At 39.0% G+C, this 20922-nt stretch overlaps 1 protein-coding gene across 1 annotated transcript in view; it reads right to left on the bottom strand.

Annotated features, from left to right (window-relative positions):
* wnt3 (wingless-type MMTV integration site family, member 3) overlaps positions 1 to 20922 on the bottom strand; it is a 45917-nt gene that overhangs the window by 7125 nt on the left and 17870 nt on the right. Inside the window, 1 exon segment of the mRNA NM_001114552.2 lies at positions 7485 to 7726. Within this exon segment, the coding sequence (NP_001108024.1) occupies positions 7485 to 7726 (242 nt within the window).

The raw sequence follows: 20922 nt of genomic DNA, 5'->3' as shown, positions 1-20922 counted from the left end.
AAACTTGGTGATCTCAGACCTGTGAATTTGTATCACGTGAGCCCTATAGAAGATCAAACAGTGACCTCACTCTACAGCAATTGTAAATATGGAGAAATTCAGTGGCGTAGCGGACGGGCCCGCAGGGCACGCACCGCGGGGGGGGCCCGCGTGATTAGGGGGCCCCACGTCGTCGCGATTTTCAATAATTGAAAATTCAGGAACCGCAATAATCTAACTCTTGGGAACAACTGTGGTCGGAACCAAAGTTCACAGGTCTGTGTGCTCTGAACACCATTCTGATTGCTTGCCGCCGAACCGCGTCATAGCCAATAAAGACGCGCCGCTGTTTCTCGCCTCCGGTTCTCGTTAAAAAATTAATGACTTCTGGCTACTTTGACGCTCTCGCGGCTTTCGGTTTGTGATCGCTCCTTAGTTTGTGAAGAATTCCCCGCGTTGTCGATCCACCCCGCCTATTTTCCCCGCTCCTCAATTTGTGACATAGATATATACACTAGATATCGCATAGGGACCCTGAGCATGCGTCTATAGCGCCGCCACATTGGTACAGTGCTTCCCGGACAAATGTCATTCAAACGCACTAGTCAGGACAGTATTATTACGTGAAGATGCGGGACTTTAGCGCTGTCTACGAGTGTAGTAACGAGCAAACAAAGAAAACAAAGCACAAATGCAGAACATTTCATAGGTCAGATTAAGTTTTTATCTGTTTTTGTATGTTCTGAACTTTGTGCTAAACAGGTAACGTTATTGATGATAACAGTCACTTACTGCATTCACCATAAGGCAAAGCAGCTCCAACTCGCACTAAATACTCGGCTTATGCTAGTTTTGTTGAATAAAATCAGCAAACAATGCAAAATAAATATGACAACGAGATGCCGCGCTGCCAGAAACGTGTATTAATGTCGGCTAAGTTAGTGAAAGAGTCGTTCATAACGGAGATTCATTCACAAACTAATCGCTCCCTCCGTCAGTATGAGAAGTGAAAGCAGAAGAGGAGCTGTGTTTCAGGACACGGATTAGATCAAATTTAACAGCGAGGGTGAATAATACATTTCTGTTCACGCAAACACAAGCTTTATGTCAGGAATGCCCGTGCGATCAGTGATTCAATGTATCAATGTAGAAAAGTGATGTAAAATTATAATTTTCATAAAAAAAAAAAAATTGCATACTAACATCCAGGAAAACTCCCGATCATAGATATATGTGTATATCTCTGTATAAGCACCCCCCCCCCCCCCCCACCTTCGACTGGGGGCCCCGTCGGTGATCCCTGCAGGGGGGCCTCCGCATTTTGCGCTACGCCACTGTAGAAATTGCTTGTTTTATCAGAGTTGCGTCAGTTAGTTTTATCCCACCTCTTTTTGCATCGTCATATGACAGAATTTCGCATGCTAAACTCTTATGTGAATGTAAGAAAAAATTAGTAGGATGTTGAAGATCTCATCAAAGATGTTTATTTAGCATAGTAGTCTCAAAGTACACAGCAGTACCACCGTTTCATCCCAGTCAGAATGAACCCTGAACATTTATTTTTTTACTTAAACCTTTATACTGTTTTAGATGTTACCTTTAGATTTCCCTTTAGATGTTAATGAAGGTACTCTTTGGCTGTTGATACAGCTGTTCTCTCTATCTTTCTATGTTAATCTAGTTACCACACCATTGATGAGATGGTTTTCTGTGCCACATACTCATCCTCATTCTACAATTGCTACCAGTTGCTCAAGATGTAGTCACCTTAATCAATGCAGAGACAACAAACTGTTGACTTATCTTTTCTATCATAATTCAGCCCATTTTGTGAAATGAGCATCAACACATATAGAGTGGAAGTTGGTTCGAGGCAGACTTAATTTCTTACAGTGACCGTGGCTTTAGATGTCTGTGTAGTAAGACAGCTAGACAGCATTTTCCAACTGAGCTACAATCTATCCCGAGGCTTCTGTAAAAGGTTTGAAGGAGATCCCTACTTCTTTAACTGTGGCCCTCCCAAAAGTCTCTCACCTGTGTTTGTGTCTCCAGGGCATGGATCGTTTTCTGTGACTGCCTCTGCAATACTGTCAAGGTGTTTGAGTACTTGGCTGTAAACGTCTGTGACAGCACTGGGACGATTGTTGATCATGTCACTTGTGGCTAATGCAGCCTGAGGTTTCACTGACACTGTGTCATCTCAAAGGTGTGCTGGTTTCTCTCTGGATAGTGTTTCAGGATCCCCCACACCACCACAAATCTCCCACCCGCCCAAGCCCTGCGGCCACGTGTGTGTAAGCCAGCAATAAGTCTGCGTGTTTGGTTTCTGAAGGCATGTGCTGAGAGATGGAGTTACGCCCCCTTTGAATGCAACAGCTTATTATGTAACTAGACACCACCGTTTCACAATCATAGCGCACTTACTGTGGCTCACCAATTCGCTCAGTCCCCACAGGAAAAACTGCAGCTCAACCAACCCATCTGACTTCATCACCCCAAACATTTAAGTGCCTGTAATGACAGTGGTTCTCAGACCAAGTTTGTCAGGAATCAGTAAGGCCTATAATAGTGTAAGATTATCTAAAGGAGTGCCCACACACATGGAATATGCCGGTGTATTGTGGGTAATGTGAATATATGACCAAAAAAACACATCGTCGTTTCCCAATTGTGTTTATATGGTAAGTATCATGGTAACATATTGTTGGCCTGCAACTTGCTCTCTGCAACTCTCACTTGGATGCCCACTGAAGCTTAGCAGGGCTGCGCCCATCAGTACCTTAATGGGAGACTACATGGGAGAGCTAGGTTGTTGTCAGAAGTGGTGTTAGTGAGACCAGCAAGGGGTGCTCAACCTGGGTTCTTTGTGGGTCCTAACGCCCCAGTATATTGATGGGGACTCTTTCAGAAGAGACATTAAACCAGTGGTCACCAAACATGTTCCTGGAGGGCCGGTGTCCTGCATCTTACTAGCCTCAAAGTCTTACTAGGTATACTTGAAACATCCAGGCAGGTGTGTTGAGGCAAGTTGGAGCTGCAGGGACACCGGCCCTCCAGGACCGAGATGGGTGATCTCTGCGTTAAACCGAGATCCTGACTTTCTGTGGTCGTTAAAACTCCCAGGATGTTCTTCGATTAAAAAGTAGGGGTTTAACCCCAACATCCTGGCCAAATCTGCCCACTGGCCTCTGTCCATGGCCTCCTAACAATCCCCATATTATACATCACTCTGTCTCCTCTCCACCAATCAGCTGGTGTGTGGTGTGTAGTTTGGCACAATATGGCCGCCGTCGCGTCATTCAGGACGATGCTGCACACTGGTGGTGAATGAGAAGAATCCCCAAAAAGTGTGGTGTCCAAAAAAGCCTTATATAAATGTAAGGAATTATTCAGAATAATTAATTGTTCTAATTCTGGTAAATTGCTTTCTGTATAAATGTCATCTGGGGTCCAAAACAACACTATACCAGTAGCTGTAATTGATATGGATTTAAAAAAAATATATTACAAAATGCTCTTAGTCTTAGAGAAGAAAGTATTTTGGTTTTAGTGAAGAAGTATGTAATTGTGTAATTAGCTTAGCTTAGCGCCATGCTAGTAGCAAACTGTTGAAACTGAATTCAAGTTATTGCATCCAAAATTTTGGGGTAAAAATGTTCACTTCAGTCAGGCATTGCTTTCCATGATAGTTGTAGGGGGATGTACAAGGAATTTGTCTATGTAGACAGTCCTGAGGCATCTTAGACTTCCAAAGCCTACTATTCTAAGGTTGATCAAGAACAAATATGTGTCCCCAAGCTTTGAATTCGGCTACTCTGCTTCTGAATATGCTGATTTACCTACTATATAGTGAAATCAGTATGTGAAAGAAGTAGTGTGTATGCATTTACAAAACAAAGGTCACACCTATACTTTAAAACCACTGATATTCTGAAGTGGTTGTATATTATGATCACGTTACTACAACACGAGGCCATTAAAGAGGAGATGTGATTGACAATGAAGGGATACAGCTCACTCCACAAGTTACATGACAGGCATCACAGCTGGTGCACTACCTTTAGATTTCATTCTACACTAATTTGTGCAATTTAATGAATTTTTTTTTTTTTGCTCAGTATGTGCTTTCACATACAAAATGCTATTGTGGAATACTCGTGAGAACTCGACACAATCTAGTGAGCCTTTTTTAAAGACTGGAGTACTATAGGGTTGCCTTTATTAGCAATTAACAAATTTATGGTTGATTGTGTGCCACATAAACCTGTTTCAACTGGAAATACATGAACAAAGAACTGAAAACAGCGTTTTGCTCTGTTCCAGTATCCAATCTGTTCGTCTCCTTTCAGACTTCGCTTGGTTACCCGTTGTATTGTGTGCACCTCTCTTGCTAGGTAATGAAGATGAAGGAAGAGGTGCTAAATGTGCAGAACTGTTCACGCCACATTAGCTCTTTCCTTCTTAAATCTTTAGTTTTGTTTCCAAAGAATAAATATAGAAAGCCGCTTTTATCTGCCTGTTTAAAAGCTTTAAAAATGCAAACTGTTTTCAGTCCATTTCTGCATAGAAAAAAGACCTTTCTACTGAGGTAAGTCCTATTGCTTGGGTAAGTGAACACACCGATACACACACACACACACATGAACTATCACGAATGTCATCAATGGCAATGCCATTAGTACTGTGATTTAGTTCCATTGCTTTCACATCAGAAGCAAATCGTACCAATTACTTGTTTAGGTGGACCTTATGGGCATTGACGGCTGTCTCGCTGTTTCTCATGAATCTGCAGACTCATCTCGCCCCAGTATTCTTGTTTTATTCTTGCAGGAAGTTCATGTCCGCACACATAGACAAACAGTCCTTTTTAATAAAGGTTGTGTTTGGGCGCACCTCTCTGGGTTTGCGGCCAGAAGGAGGCCCAGTTGGTTCTGGCAGGCCCAGCTGGGTTCACCACAACAGAGAACTGTGAGCTCTGGGCCCCAGGAGCTCTGGCCAAGGGCCAAGAAGAGCGCTGCTCCCGCTACCTGCTGGGTCCATGAATCCGCCTTTGTCTCTGTGTTGTCACACCGTATTACCCACACAAAAGGGCCCAGCACCCCGCACCCCATAGCCCAGTTCAGCTCTGCCCAGAGCAGGGGCTGGCATTCCCAAAAGGAGCAACCCCCCCACCTCCTGTGACACACATACACAAAACACACATACATCTCATACCAGTCAAAATATTATAAAGCATTTTTAAAAATCCAGTCAGTCAGGACTCATTGGGCCAGTCCCAATACAAGCGAAGAACCTTCTTCCATATCTCCACTTCGCATTGTCTGTCTCCTTCATCCTCTCCTCATCCCCCTCTCCAGTTCCCCCTGCCTTCCACCTCTCTTCCTCCATGATGGGGAAGGATGGAGATTCCCTTTCAGCCTGCTTTCATGACACAGTCAAAAGGGCGTGTGAATGGGGCGTCCGTGGGAGCCGGGCGGTAAGAGGCACACAGGGATGGCTCATACTGGCCTTCATGCACAGTAGGGGTCGAAGTGAACCCTCTAGCCCTTTTCTATTGCTTGTAATCTCATTTGGCCTCCCTACTCTTTTTCTCTCTCTGTTTCTCCCTAACTCACTGCCTGTTCCTGCCCAGGTCCTGCACTGTGGTTAACCATCCTAGATGTATGTGATTTTTTGAGACCCATTTAGCATCCTTTCTGTCATGGGCTATGACAGAACATCAGTTCTCAGTCATTTAAGTAGCAAGTTTTTCAGGAAGCACATCATTCTCTACTTGACCCAGGATTTTCAGAAACATTCACATCTACAGTATCAGTACATTTCTGAAAAACCAGGAAACCAACTCAAATATTAACAAGATGTGCATGGAAATAGACAACATTTCGTTATTACATTGTTTTCTTAATGCATTTTTTTCTATTGCTTTTTCTATCTGCTGAAACACAAAGTTAAATAGTACTTATCAAAGAAAGTGTTGACAACAGTTTAGTTTTGTTCAAAGTTTGCCATTTTATAAAAATAGTTTGATAAGTCATTATTTTTGTTTATTTATTTTTTTCCCCTATTCATTTTGACTGATTTACCACACCGGAGGATTTTTACTTACTAAATATATATATATATATATATTAGAGGTGTGAACCTACACTAGTCTCACGGTTCAGTTCGGTTACGATTATCATGCCATCGATTCGGTTCAATTCGATATTTCGGTGCATCACGGTGCATTGACAATGCTTTCCATACACAGTTTTATATTTTCTTCAAAGCAGCATTTCTTGTATTAAAATGTATGAATATATTTATATTTATATACTATTTGTAATACAATTTTGTCATTTAATACAAACAGTCAGATATATAAACTGTAACTTTAAACAACACGAGCATTAAGCAAATAATATAAACAAATATAAATATCCAGCTCAATTTCTGATCCTTGTCTAGTTCTCTTACACCCCTTTGATTGGTCACACCTTCAAAAAAACAAAACAAAACGGTTGCGATTGGCTCTTGCGCGCTGCGTTCTTCACAGATGAGTGACACTGATAAACGGCAGGTGGCAGCGGCGATCTCACAGCTGATGTATGACAGACACGGTGGAGAAAACTGCAGACACGCGCTCAATTCTGGATGCAAAAGTAACGCTGTAAAACAGCCGAGAAGAGAAGAGAAGCCACGCCAGCAGGTCAAATGGGCCACTGTGTGTGTGTGAGAGAGAGAGTGAGAGAGAGAGAGAGAGAGAGAGAGAGAGAAAGAGAGAGAGAGAGAGAGAGAGAGAGAGAGAGAAATGGAGTAGGCTACTTTCATTCTCTCGATCTCAGTGAAATAGGGGCTATTGTTGTATATGTCAGTGAAAGACTGATCCAGCAAACACACACAGTGAAATTGTGCACAGTTTATGAGTTTTAAGTAGTTAAAGCGGTGTAAATACTCGCCATCGCCTCCCTCGCGACAGATCGCATATGAGGTAAATGACGTCAGTAAAAACCGGTTATGATTATTACTGAACCGATACCGAATTGTCCGCGTCTGCATCGCAGTGCACCGAAAAAACGATTATTTTTGACACCCCTAATATATATATATATATATATATATATATATATATATATATATATATATATATATATATATATATATATATATATATATTCAAGTTTTTGAATCTTTCAGCAGAAAGATTGAAATTTCCAATATGAGATTGCTTTTTCTTACTCACTTTTTTAACAAAACATGTTCATTGATGTTTTCTTTTTATTGATTATTTAATTGATTTAATAGAAGTTAAACTGAAAAGCATTTGTCTCTTTTTAAAATCTTTAGTTAAAATCTAATTTACCACTAGCCTTCTGTATTTTCAACACTTCTTTTACACTACTGCTCTACTGGCAAACGGATGACATCTCAAAACAAATTGTAGGTATGTAGAGGCTGATCATTCTCTATTACTGGAATTAAAATACTATATATTATGTAGACTGATGTGTACTGTTAACCGATACCTTTATCAAGCACTGGTCCAAATATTGCTAGACTGTCCTTGATAGTGGTGCAGTTCCACCTGCGACCACGGAACTGGTGCTGACACTCCTGGATACCCAGTTTGACTCCTTCCGCTACACTGGGCATGATCTCTATGTAATTGCGGCAGAAGCGCAGCTGTTTTGGCACCAGGCCAGGTATGGAGCCACACAGGATGGGTTGGGATCCAATGGATGAGTACTGCTGCCCAAGGGCCAGGGACCTGAAACATAAGCATGAAGTTTAAACACGTATCAGGACACACGTGACATCTAAGTCTTTTACAAGAAGACGGTTGTTCAGAGCAGTTACGTAATCTAATCTTTTACTTCAAGAGGTGTCATTTACTGACCCTAATGTTGTTTCACACAGCTAGAACTTTTCTAAATTGTTAGAATGCAATTGACAATTTGTAATTCAATCCCAGCCATTTCTGTTGGATTTAACCCAAAACTCGGAAGAGACTTGAGCACTTTATGTAATGATGAACATATTAAATGTTGTCTTAATATTATATATCTGCAAAACTGTTTTGTTTAAGTGTGTGTACATAAGCGTAAGGAAAATAATTAATTCTGATCCGGTGTTCAAATATTTTTTTTGCTTGTGTGTGTCTGCTATTAGATATTTGGCTGTTGCAAGTGTATGCATGTGTGTGGTTATGTGCAGTAGCTGAGCTGACAGCAAATTCCTCAGAGATTTCCTTCTGCTCCAAACATTGAGTGGTTCAAGAATTTCATGAACACTTCTTAGAAACAGACCCAATCTATTAGTTATTCCAGAAACAGTAGTACTTTCACACTGGTAATTAAGTTTATTGCCATCCTTCTGTGTCCAAAATGAGAATAACATCACACCATTATCGTTACATCCTTGTTTTGACATGTATACTTTAATAATAGGTGTAACCTTTACACTGCTTAAGCTATCATTGATTTTTATCGCATATTTGTAAAGTTAAATTTGTATGTGTGTGTGATTGTCTATTTGATAACATATGTGGAACACACACGCTCTGAACTGGAAGCTCTGAAGCTATAATAAGTCAAATATTCAGTGTTATAAATCCTGTGAATGTTTGGAAAAGATTCAGTTGTACAGCAGAGGAATCTATTAACAGTTCTGTCCTCATTTTCCCACAGACGACGCTATAAAACATATCTACATGAACCTATGAACTCAGAGACTGCTGCATACTGTACAAATCATTTCAAAAGTAATAAAACACTGACTCCGAATTCTCATTGTAAAGGGCAAATAGAAATTTTACCTCGGTTTTATTATATATACAATATTATTCTGCAAAATCATTTTCTAGCATTTAGCTGTCACCGTCATTTTATAAAACAATAAGCCAAAAGGTCACTAATAAAGGAAGTAGAAACTGATAATTTCTTAGATGTTATGTAGTCACTTACACCCTTGTGAGAAAGACTAGGGATGTGGTTCTATACTTTTGTTAACTGGTTGTAGGATGGAGGCAGATCTGAACTTGAGATTGTAATGTATTTGATCGGCTCTTGTTCTCCTCGTTCTACTCTAAATGGTATTTTTTAGGCCCACTAACAGGGACACTTAACACCACTGCCTCTAGAGTTCCCCTTAAATTCAAAGAAGTTAGATTCACCTGGACAACTCTTACAACTCACGCCCATCCACATCACAAGTCTAGATTATCTCCTGAAATCTGAAGAAAAAGGTTTGAAGTCATCTCATATGTAAACCTCGTTTCAACTTGAGAAAAATGCCACCAAAGTAACCTCCTAAACTAGCGATGCCCGATCCTGTTCCTGACAATTTGCCTTCCCGCAGAGTTCAGCTCTGCTGATCAAAAACAACTAAACCAACTAAGTAGGAACTGAAGAAGCACTTGGTATTTAACACATATGTGATTGGTCAAGTTTGCAGCTAAACTCTGCAGGAAGATCTCTGTAGACCTCCAGGAACAGGACTGGGCACTCTTGCCCTAAACCTTGCTTCCTTCCATGCCATGCACCAGTCTAATCCCTCTGGTTCTTGAGCTTAGAGGAGTAAGGTTTGCCTGCACAGCTCATAATGGCTGGCCTCAGTCAACAATGTAATCCCCAAATCCTCACTCCTATCCAGGTCATGGCACCAGTGTTACCCACCTGCTTCTGGAGTGCTTCACACCTCCCTCCAGTCTGGGTTACATGTCTCTTGAGGTCAGGAGAGAAAGGTTTGGCTCCACAGTTCATGCTAGCTGACCTGAATTACACTCAACCTTTAGACCTCTCTCTAATCTAACCCCTAAACATTGTCATCAAGGTCACTTCACCAATGTAACTTATCTGATTCTAGTGCACCTATTCAAGCCAAGGGAGTGATGTCTACCTGTTGTATTTTTATTAGCTTGCCCCATTACCCCTTCCCCTGTCCCAAACTTCTGTTCGATCTGGATCATAGCTGTAGTGTGATCCCCTAAACCTCTTTCGCGTGTAGGTCAAGGTACCAGAGTAAATTTAGCTTCTTTCCACTCTGTGGTATGGTATGTTTTGGGACAGTTCAGCTTGCTTCAGGTTCAGGTGCATTTCTGTTTCAGCTTAGTAAGAGTGAGATTATAAGCGTAGTTGCACTGCCTCTACTGCTATGACTTTCTTGGCAGCCAATTAGAGAAACATCTGGACTAGTTCTACGGACAAAGATGCTGTAATTTCTGGTGTCTTTTTTTAAAGTGATTATAAAAAAGATTTAGTTGTTCGAACCAGCAAAAGAGCAGTGGCTGCTGCTGACCATTTAAATATAAAGAGTTGGTGGACACTGGTACAGAAGTCATAAACTCTTGGTTCAGTTGGTGATCAGCAGTGTGTGTATATATCGCGCTTTAGCTTCCATTACACTCACTCATTCTAATCTGAGACATGCCACCAAAGTAACTTCCTAAAATAAGGGTGCCCAATCTTGTTCTTGGAGATTAACCTTCTTGCAGAGTTCAGCTCCAACCCTGATCAAAAACAACTAAACCAACAAAGTAGGCTCTGAAGAAACACCTATTAAATAAGACAGGTGTGTTTGATCAAGTTTGCAGTTAAACTCTGCAGGAAGATAGCAATGTCTCACATAAAAAAGCACAGGTACAAGGTAGAGAATGCAGTAGAAAAGGCCTTAAAACTGAGCCATACCAAACCAAACTCTGTCATAAAGTGGAAAAAGAGCCTTTTGTAACATTGACACTGTTAAGAAACTGAAATAAATAATCTGAATAAAGACACCATTGTCTTTTGTAGAGCTGGAGATATATTTCAAAATTCTGTTTTCCTGTTTATTACCGTGAAGCTGCTTTGACGCAATCTGTATTGTATAAGCACTATAAATAACTGTGACTTGACTTTATGAAATGATTGAAGAAATCTGTTGTTTTTTCCGGAAGAGGAGGTTTTGATTAAGACTTATGACTTAAGAAGAATCATAAAAATGAAACATGCACAGAAGAACTGTTCACAATAAGATCGATAACATGCTTTTACAAAATGAGAAAGGTCCCAGTAAAAGCATCACCACATTGCCAGATATGTATTTGTTTATTTTTGTTACTTTTTTTCCAGAGCCTGTGAATTTAAGCATCTACCTTGGGTGTGCAGAGGCATATTTCCATGCTTTTATGATGAGATATGCTGCCTGAGAGCACTGGCATAGACGCCGTCTTGTTGGCCAAGGGTTTACATGGTTCCCCCTTCAGGCCAGCGGAGGATCACACCTATTAGAGATCAGCCGCGCACGATGACCTCAGGAACCCCGCTGGGTGCAACCCTATCACAGCGCCAATCTCTCTGACAGATGAGTGTACTACTGCACCCCTCATACACAAAAGCATTGAAGTCAGGAGAGAAAAATCCCCCTCAGAGGCTTCTCGGCTTCTCTTTACTGTCCTCCCTCGCTCCAGTCGCACACTCTCCGTGTTTGATGTTGTGTGAAAGCGTGAACACAGAGCTGGGAGATGTTAGCGGGCTGCCAGGTTTTAGAGGAGGCGAGTCTTTGTATGAGAGTCTTATGTCGAGAGAAGTGCGTGTCTGGATGGCTTTGATGCTTCATGTGTGTGCGTCACTCCACCATCAGCTTTGTCAAGGTGTTCACGTCATAATGCTGATGTTTGTGTCTGCATGTAGGTGAAAGTGAAGTAGTAAAGCAGATGCACAGGTAAGAAGTACACATCCTAAAGTTACTTTAGGGTTCTTGGGTAATTGCCAGATACATTAAACACAGATACATTTTATGGCAAACAGCAAAAGAAAGTTTCTTTAGCTGTTTATTCTGATGAATCCTTTAACCAAAGAGCAGCGATACATCAATCAAGCTACCCCTGAGCATTTTTTGTTTGATTTTACAATTTTATGGCAGCTCTAAACTATTTTTCAATGGTTTGTTGTTGTTTGTTTTATTGGTAAAGCACATTTAAAAACAACAGATGTTGAGCAAAGTGCTTTAGAAGTCGACAAACACATGAAATCTATACTTGTAAACACATATACATGACCTAATATGTAAAGGCAGACCATTCCACAGACGAGGGGTTGTGACAGATAAAGCCCATGTCACCTTTTGATTTTAACTGTGATTTAGGAAAAACTAGCTGAAACTGGTTTTCCGAGCCGATTGGCCTCAATAAAGTGGGCCAGTGAAGAAGCTCACCAATGTAAGTAGGTGCCAGACTATTCAATAACTTGTATTAAATCTTAGATTAGACTAGGAGCCAGTGAAGGGATGGTAAAATTGATGATGTTTTTTGTATGTTATTCTATTGTAAATAATTTTTATTTCTGTTTTAAAATGTGGAAGTACTGTTTGCTTTATGCATTAACTAAATTTTCAGCCATACTTCGTCTATTTTAACAGTGAGTACCACAATGGAAACAAGCCCAGAGCTTTATTGTGTTTTTATCCTCAACGGTTTTATTTCAAAATGTATAGGATACTTGTATTTTTGTACAGTTAGTTTAAAATATGTCAAATAAAAATTCAATTCAATTCAATACTTACTACAGTAGTCAACGTTTGAAGTGGATCACAACCTTTTATTAAAACTAAAATACTTTGAACAATACCCATTCTTGTCTTAGGACCACTTGTTGACTACTGCATATAGTTAGGGTTAGAATGCAGATTAGGTTTAGGGTTTGTTGCTTGTAATTATGCATTATTATTTGCAAATTCTATAGCTAGTGCATGCAACCAACCCTAAACATAATCTACTGTATAAGTACATGCGATTAATTTATATTTCTGAGTAGTAAAGCGAATAGTTACATGGCACCATGGACATCTTAAGAAAAGTGTTGCCATTTAAAAATGTGTTTAAAAAAAAAACTAAAAAACAAAACACACACACTGTCAAGGACCCCTTTAAAAACAGTGTTATCATTTACTTACCCTCATGTTATTCTAAACTTTTGAATGATCCCATTTTACATGCTATAGTACTTAATTCGATTACTGTCATTGCGTCACCGCAATATCCACATTTCCTTCGTAGTTTCATGTCATTTCAGGTGTTTCATGTTTAATTTGTCGACTTTAACTGCAGTTTGGCACTTTCACTTTCAAATTCGAAACATTTCATACATGCCCAGCTTAACGAACGAGATATTGGATGCGAGTATGAACTGCTGGAAGACTGTTGTTTTAAAAAAAGTTGATACTGCAAGCTGTATCGTAAAAAAAAAATATTTTGACGTTCCGTGATGTCTGTGGTTCTTCACTGACTTGGTAGGTGCAGAGAATAGTGTCAAACAGCTGTGTGTATAGTATATAGACTATCCTGACGCAAAATGATGACTTCATTTCAATAATAAATAATATTCCACATGTCTTAATTTGATTTCTGTTTAGTTCGATTATGACCTTAATCGGATTAATCAAAAATCTCTGTTTACATGGTAGACTCTTAATCAGAGTATTGTCTTAATCCTATTAAAATCAGATTGTATATGTCCATGTAAACACACTCCATGAAAGTCAACTGACTTTTTTTCCACTTCAGAAAGATCGTCTACACCACAGGGGGCCCAAACTCAGTCCTGGAGGGCCTGTGTCCTTCATATTTTAGTTCCAACCCCAATTTAACACACCTGAAACAGCTAATCAAGCTTTTTTGGGGTATACAGAAACTTCCAGGCAGGTGTATTAAAAGAAGTTGGAGCTAAACTATGCAGGACACCGGCCCTCAAGGAAGAGTTTGGACACCCCTGAAAAATTGCTGATTAATTGATGACAAAGTTTCATTTTTGCTTGGATGAACTTTTACTTTAAAGAAGAGCAGTGAAACCAACATCTGTGTTTCTTTGTATCTATGTTTTACCATAGACTCCACTCCTTTCCATCCAACAAGCCATGGTTACAGAATGATATTCTTTCTAGTATGCCATTTTTTTACTCCACCATGTATTATTCCTATCAGTTTAGATTATTATTTTCTAAGTGTCTGACAGAAATCCCGGCCCCTTACATAGCAACTTACTGGAAGCGGAGCCTGTTTTTCTGCAGTGTTTGCTGAGTGAGTAAGTGGCATAATTACACATCTGCTTGCAGTGTAACTGTCCATTAATCTCTCACCCATGAGGATGATTAGTGTGTTGGTGTGTGTGTGTGTGTGTGTGTTGTGCTGAATTGTGAATCAGCCATTCTTTGTGCCTGTGCATCTTAATTAGAGGCGGATGTGTTTAATTAAGTTAATTACTAAACCGCATGCTTTGATACAGATCTGAGCGTGCTTTCATCGCATGCTTCACAACCTCAGCGAACTGCGGTCTGTGAAATGCACCGTTGATTCTGAAGTGGATCAGAAGGAGGGATTGCGAACGTGTAAATATGCGGCGAAAACATCTCAAGGAACGAAGGGTGTGGCGACACTACTGAGTATGGAATACAAACATTGGCTTGATGTGAGTTGCTAATTTGTCTGCTGGAATCTGCTACTGCAAGGAGAGACAGTGAAGCTTTAGGGTCTAGCAGGTGCTTGTCTGAGCAGGTTTAGGGCCACCTCTAGCCTTCGGGTGATGCGGTTCAGTTTTGTGCTGCTGGGTGGGTGGTGACTGCAGTGCGAGATTGAAAATAATGACGCAAGCATTAATAAGCCATTGCACACCACACTACGAGGATAATGAAGTGAGGGAATTCCTCTCTACACAAAACAGAGAAATGTTATTTTGCCATTGACTGAAGAATAAAAGGATACCCACCCAAACATTAAGCCTCGCTTTTCTACATAATGAAAGTGAATGAGGACTGGTGTCAAGTTTTAGAATGACCAAAAAAGCATAATGAAATTCATAAAAATAGGGCCCTGTGGAGGAGTTTTCTGTATTGATTTACAGCAGGCAGGGCTGTGCGATTTTGGGGAAAATATCTAATTGCAATTTATTTATTTATTTATTTTTGAACAGATATTGATTTGCGATTTAGTCAAGCTTCAGCTCAATAATCGGTATCAGCTTCTTACTGCTAAAATGCAGTGAGTGTTAGTCAAAAAAGGAAGCGAAAAGATATAAACTTAAACATTTATTCAAATTTGTTTTTAAATATTCAGAAATTAAACACAAATTTTTCTTGCGCAATTCTAATTGGGCAGAATGACAGCGTGCTCACTCAATTGGCTAGTAAGACTGTCACACACAGATGCTGTGCACGTGTTTACTCTGGGCGGGGGAAATGAAATATTACACATTTCATATTGCAGCCTCTTGCGATAAGCTAATCGCAACATTTCAAATCATCATTGCAATTCGATTTCGATTAATCGAACAGGCCTAACTGCAGGGATTTCCCCCATTTTTTAAAATTATCTGGACCAAAAAGCTTTGCTTGCATAAAATGACAGCTGACTGAAACGAGAATGCACAGTACATTCTGAGCAAGCTTGAGACGATGTACCAATACGATCTCATGGCAATTCGTAACTTTTTGATTTATGAATTTGTATGATCTCAATTGTATGATTTGTTTATCTCCCAATGAAGGTTGGGATTAGGGGTGGGGGTGCCATGGTTCTTTTTTTACAATCTTACATTTTCATATGACTGAACTTGTATGAATTAGCCACTAAACTGACAAAACGTAAAATAGTTAAGTTTCCTTGTGAGATCAGGCTAGATGTACCTTTCCATACATGCAGTAGTCTGTATTGGTAGTCCACAAATCTGAACTAATGCTACACATATACAAACTGTAAACAAATTAGCACTTACTTACTTAGCATTTTCACAGTACTTCTCACTCACCACAAAGGTGTCCGCTCATGAAAATATGTCTGTTGATCTGATAAACAATATTGCTTGCAAATATTTAAGAAATGTGACAAAATGACAGCTGGCTTCTTTGTGTTTCCTCTTGATTTGCATCATTCGGTTAGTTTCATCACTTCAGTTTTTGATCTCATGCTCTTCGCTTTCGCATGTTTATTTGCTATATGACGTTGATTTTACAGTCTGAGAATGTCAAATTTTCAAAAAACCTTTTCTATGTACAAATTTTTGAAATCTTTTTACATTTGTGAAAATGATGTCATGCACATATGCATTACTAGTTCATTGTAAATCTAAGTGCAAGTACTTAACCAAAACAGTGGTGGACCATAGGAGAGCACATATATAAGTGCGTTCATAGTATTACTTTATAAAGTGACACCAAATACTGACGTGGCATGCAAAATACTGCATTTTTAGACATTTTTATTGATTGTTGGCATTGTTGATCGGCTGTACACAAACCTTGCACAATAGGTATTAGTATAGATGTTAGTGCATCACTGTTGTGTAAATGTACCTAACATATGAATCATATGAGCATTTTCATTCCCCATTTATTGTAGCTGCATGGAAACAAGCCACTAAAGTCATTTTCTTTTTATTTTCATTCGGCTTAGTCCCTGATTTACAAGGGGTCACCTCAGCGGAATGAAATGCCAACAACTTCGGCATATGTTTTATGCAGGGGTTGCCCTTCCAGCTGCAACCCAATACTGAAAAACACACATACACATTTTCTCATTTACACACACTTATACACTACAGGTAGTTAAGTTTATTCAATTCACCTATATCAAATGTCTTCGGACTGTGGGGGTAACTGGAGGACCTGGAGGAAACCCATGTGAAAATTAGGAGAACATGCAAACTCCGCACAAAAATGTTAACTGGCCCAGCTGGGACTCGAACCAGCAACCTTCTTGCTGTGAGACGACAGGATTGTCCCCCCAGCAATCAACACATATTGCAAGTTTGAATCAATCTGAGGATCAGTAAATTATTAATTTAACAGCAGAATTTCCATTTTTGCATGAACTATCCCTATTGTAGCATTTTTTTTCGCCCATCCCTCACTGTCCAAATGCAACAACCTAGACAAAGCATATTTAATGTCCCTCTCTGAATGTTTTTTAGCACCCTTACGTTCAGCAGCTTCTCCAGAAAAGTGGGAGATGAGGCACCTGTCTATGACCACACTGCTGAGTGTTCTGTTTTTGTCCACAGGCAAAAGAAATAAGAAACTCTTTGAACTTGTGAGTTTGTGACATCCGACCCCTGGAGCTCTTGAGGTTGATGCCTTGTTAAAGCTGTGTTTGAGTTCATTACAAGGCCACAGCTTTGGCCTGCTACCCCAGGCCCCAGACAGGTCAGGGAACATTCACCAGACATTCCTGGCCAGCTTCTGCTCCTTCTGAGAGTGGCTTGGAGATACTCTGAGGTATGTTTAAATGTGGAGATTTTCACTTTACATGCCCTGATACATGTTAAGCCAAATCAAGAGAGGTGTGACATGGTCAGACATGAAGAATTAATAGTTCAAACTTTATTTTGATGGTCTGTTTGTTGAATTTAAGTTACATTGCATCTACATTAGATGGTAGACTGTTAGGTTGGGGTTAGAGTTGGGGTCGGGGTTAGGGTTGGTGTAAGTTGACATGTACTTGCAAAGATTCTTATAGTCAGTTAAATGTTTGTTTAGCAGCAGTATCAACAGGTATTAAGCAGACAGTCTACAAATATTAAAATGGACCATCAAAAAAAAAAAGTGTTACCAAGTAATAATTTGGAACAAAATTAAATGTATAATAAAAAAAATTAACAAATGTGAGGCCAAAAATGTAGTTTGTTTGAAAATTATTTTGTGAGTTCAGGACCACTTACTTGTGAACCAATATACTACTATAAGGTAATAAAGAAGAATTAAATGGTGTAAACAACAACAGACAAAATTAGATTGGAGTTAAAAAGTAAAGCTTATCCAAGTGAACCATCATTCATTCATTCATTCATTCATTTTCTATTTAGCCTAGTCCCTTTATTAATCCGCTGTCGCCACAGCGGAATGAACTGCCAACCTATCCAGCACATGTTTTACACAGCGGATGCCCTTCCAGCTGCAACCCATCTCTGGGAAACATCCATACACAATTTAGCCTACCCAATTCACCTGTACCTCATGTCTTTGGACTTGTGGGGGAAATCAGAGCATCCGGAGGAAACCCAAACGACCGCAGGGAGAACATGCAAACTCTACACAAAAACACCAACTGACCCAACTGAACCAGCGACCTTCTTGCTGTGAGGCGACAGCATTACCTACTGCTCCACTGCGTTGCCCAGTAAACCAATATACTTTTAGCTAATTTTGAGAAACAGAGTACTGTGCAGAAAATCAGGGCAAAGAAATTAGTCAAAATTACTCAAAAGGAATTAAACTCAAGTTTGTTAGAAACCAGTTCCCAAAATGAACCAAAACACATCAGTTAAAATTGAAGACCAGAATTCATGTTCATTTTCAGTGTTGGGGAAAGTCACTTTTGAAAGTAATGCATTACAATATTGAGTTACTCCCCAAACTCCCCTAACTAGTTGCTTTACTTTTTATGGTAAGTAGTACATTACGTTACTTTTAAGTTACATTTCCGTTCCTTTTTCTGACCTGAGGCTTGATCTCTTTCAGAATTTTCTTTTATTTAATAGATTTGTTTAATTAACAACATACTGTATAACCTTAATTTACCTTTAAAAAAAAACATAAAAATGAATTTAGGATAATGTTGTTTATTTATTTTTTTTGGAGAACTTCCTGACCCCAGAGCTACATGCTGTATTATTGAAAGATTAATGAAAGTTTAAAGCAATGCGTTTGCTACTTTTTGTCCATCAGTGTCCATTCAGATAATCCTTTTTTCCTTTTCTTCCATGTGTTCAGAATAATGAAAATAATTCCATCGCAGAAGTGAAAAGCTCTACTGTCTTCAATTCTGTCTGTTCCTGCATTCTCTCATTTTGTGCAGGATTCAACATGACTATGCTTATTTTAATCCAGCAATTTATTTCCAAAAAGCAAATTAACTAAACTAAAAAGTAAATCGCCTTAGATTTTTTAAAAGTAACTCATTAAAAAGTAACACTTAATTTTTAAAAGTAATGCATTACTTTACTTGTTTCTCAGAAAAGGAATATTATTACGTAACTCGCATTTCTTGTAATGCCTTACTCCCAACACTGTTCAGTTTCCTAAAACAGCTTGTTGATGTACAATTGGGGAGTTCCAAATCATGTAATGATGTGAGCCTATACTTCAAGGTAATAGAGAAGAATGAAATCATGTGAACGACAATCGTGCAAACAAAGTTAGACTAAAACAAAAATTGTTTAAGGGATTTTTTCGAGTTTACAACAGCTTACCAAAGTTAAATTCAATTCAAGTTTATTGTATAGCACTTTTCAGAATAATTATTGTTTCAAAGCAGTTTTACAAAAGCTGCATGTTATTGCATGTTTTATTAGTTCCATAACCTTACTAATAACTTTACTGTAGCTAATTAACTAGCAACTTTTAACTAAGTTGCTAGTGAATAAACACCCTTTAGGCTTTATTCAAAGAAGTTCAGAAAAGACCTTTGCAGAAAAACAGGCATAAATTTGACCAATTTGAAATTTGTTTGAAACAGGTTTCTAAAACAAACCAAAATAGTTCAGCTGACATTGAAAGATAAAGGTCAGAATTTGTGTTCATAATTCTTAGCAAAGCTAAATTAATTGTATTTTAACAAACTTTACTGAAAACCAGAATGTTAACTAAATAAGACCAAAATGAAGTTTGTTTGTAATTCAATATGGAACTTTGAAACAGGCTCCAAAAGTGAACCGAAAAACTTCAGTTAAAATAGTTCACATATGTTCATACAGTAGCTCTAAAATTGCTTGCAAAAGACAAATTACTGGAAACATTTTGACAACATTGGGACCACTACCAACAACAGAAAATAACTATAATTATACCAAAGCTTTTAAGCTCTTAGTTCAAATATAAAGCTTTATCAAGCACTCTCATGTCTCTGTGCCTTACATGTAACACTATAATGATCGCTCCTATTATACATTTATATATGTGTGCAAAGCATGAGCTCTATCACTACTTGGACTTCTTAACAAGTGATTAAAGCCACAGCTTACTCAAATCCCAGATATTGCTCAAGATCGACAGCTTCTACTTTGTTAGGAATGAATCTAGCCCCTTCACTCAACTCACACTTGACATTTTAAGACAGGATGTAGGAGATTTTTTTGAAGAAAAAAAAATTTGCACACCTTTCTGTGTTAAATGTATGGAAAGCATCTGTGCCTTAGGCTGCGTGACCAAAGTAGGAGAAACAGAGAGCAGAAGGATTAGAGAGAGAATCACCTTGTCATAATCAATCCCTCCGTACTGAATGATGGAACATTTGTGTAATTTAATGAACGACTCTAATTTAAATGTCAGTAACATTGATTAATTTACTATTTCCCACAGCGGGCCATATAGTATTTGCTCCATTTCAGAGTCTTGCAAACCTTTACAGTATTTATGGAAAGTATCACTTGAATTTTCAGAATCATATTTGGAATTTTATCAAGTATTCCAAGTGGGATCCATTTCGTTTTAATTATATGCTGCTTTAATTTTGGTCAGTTGCCTTATTATGACTTGAGCTTATTTTCCACTGACTTTAAAAAGGCTTATAAAGGAGAGAGAGGGTTGTTAGCCTGAGGATGGGGCTTTTCCTCAGTCATTCTGTCAGAACAGGAACACAAGCTCTCTCTCGCCACTTATTTGACTGGCATTTCAACTGCTCAGGGCTCATCAGATAAAAAAAAATGTCGGAATCCTTGAAAAATGTTCAAACCTGTTTTCTATCTCTGTTCCTGATGACTCCCCATGCACCCTTGCTAGTGAGTGAGGTTACACGAGAGCACTTGTATAATAATTAGCAATGCGCTGCTTCAAATGTTTCACTGATTATTGCCTTGTGGGTGTCTATATTTGGCGATTTTTATTTATTATTTTTTGTGGGAGATGGCCACCCCCCATTGTAATGACAGAATTAACAGTAGTTCCAAACACTGCTGTTTATTAAAAAAAATCAGCACACTTGTGAGTAGAGTAAAATACAAG

This window comes from Danio rerio, chromosome 12 (genome assembly GCF_052040795.2).
Source record: "Danio rerio strain M-AB ecotype USA chromosome 12, GRCz13ab, whole genome shotgun sequence".
In the NCBI taxonomy this organism is placed as follows: domain Eukaryota; kingdom Metazoa; phylum Chordata; class Actinopteri; order Cypriniformes; family Danionidae; genus Danio; species Danio rerio.
The sequence above is the reverse complement of the archived record's forward strand: the minus strand, read 5'-3'. Positions and strand labels throughout refer to the sequence as shown.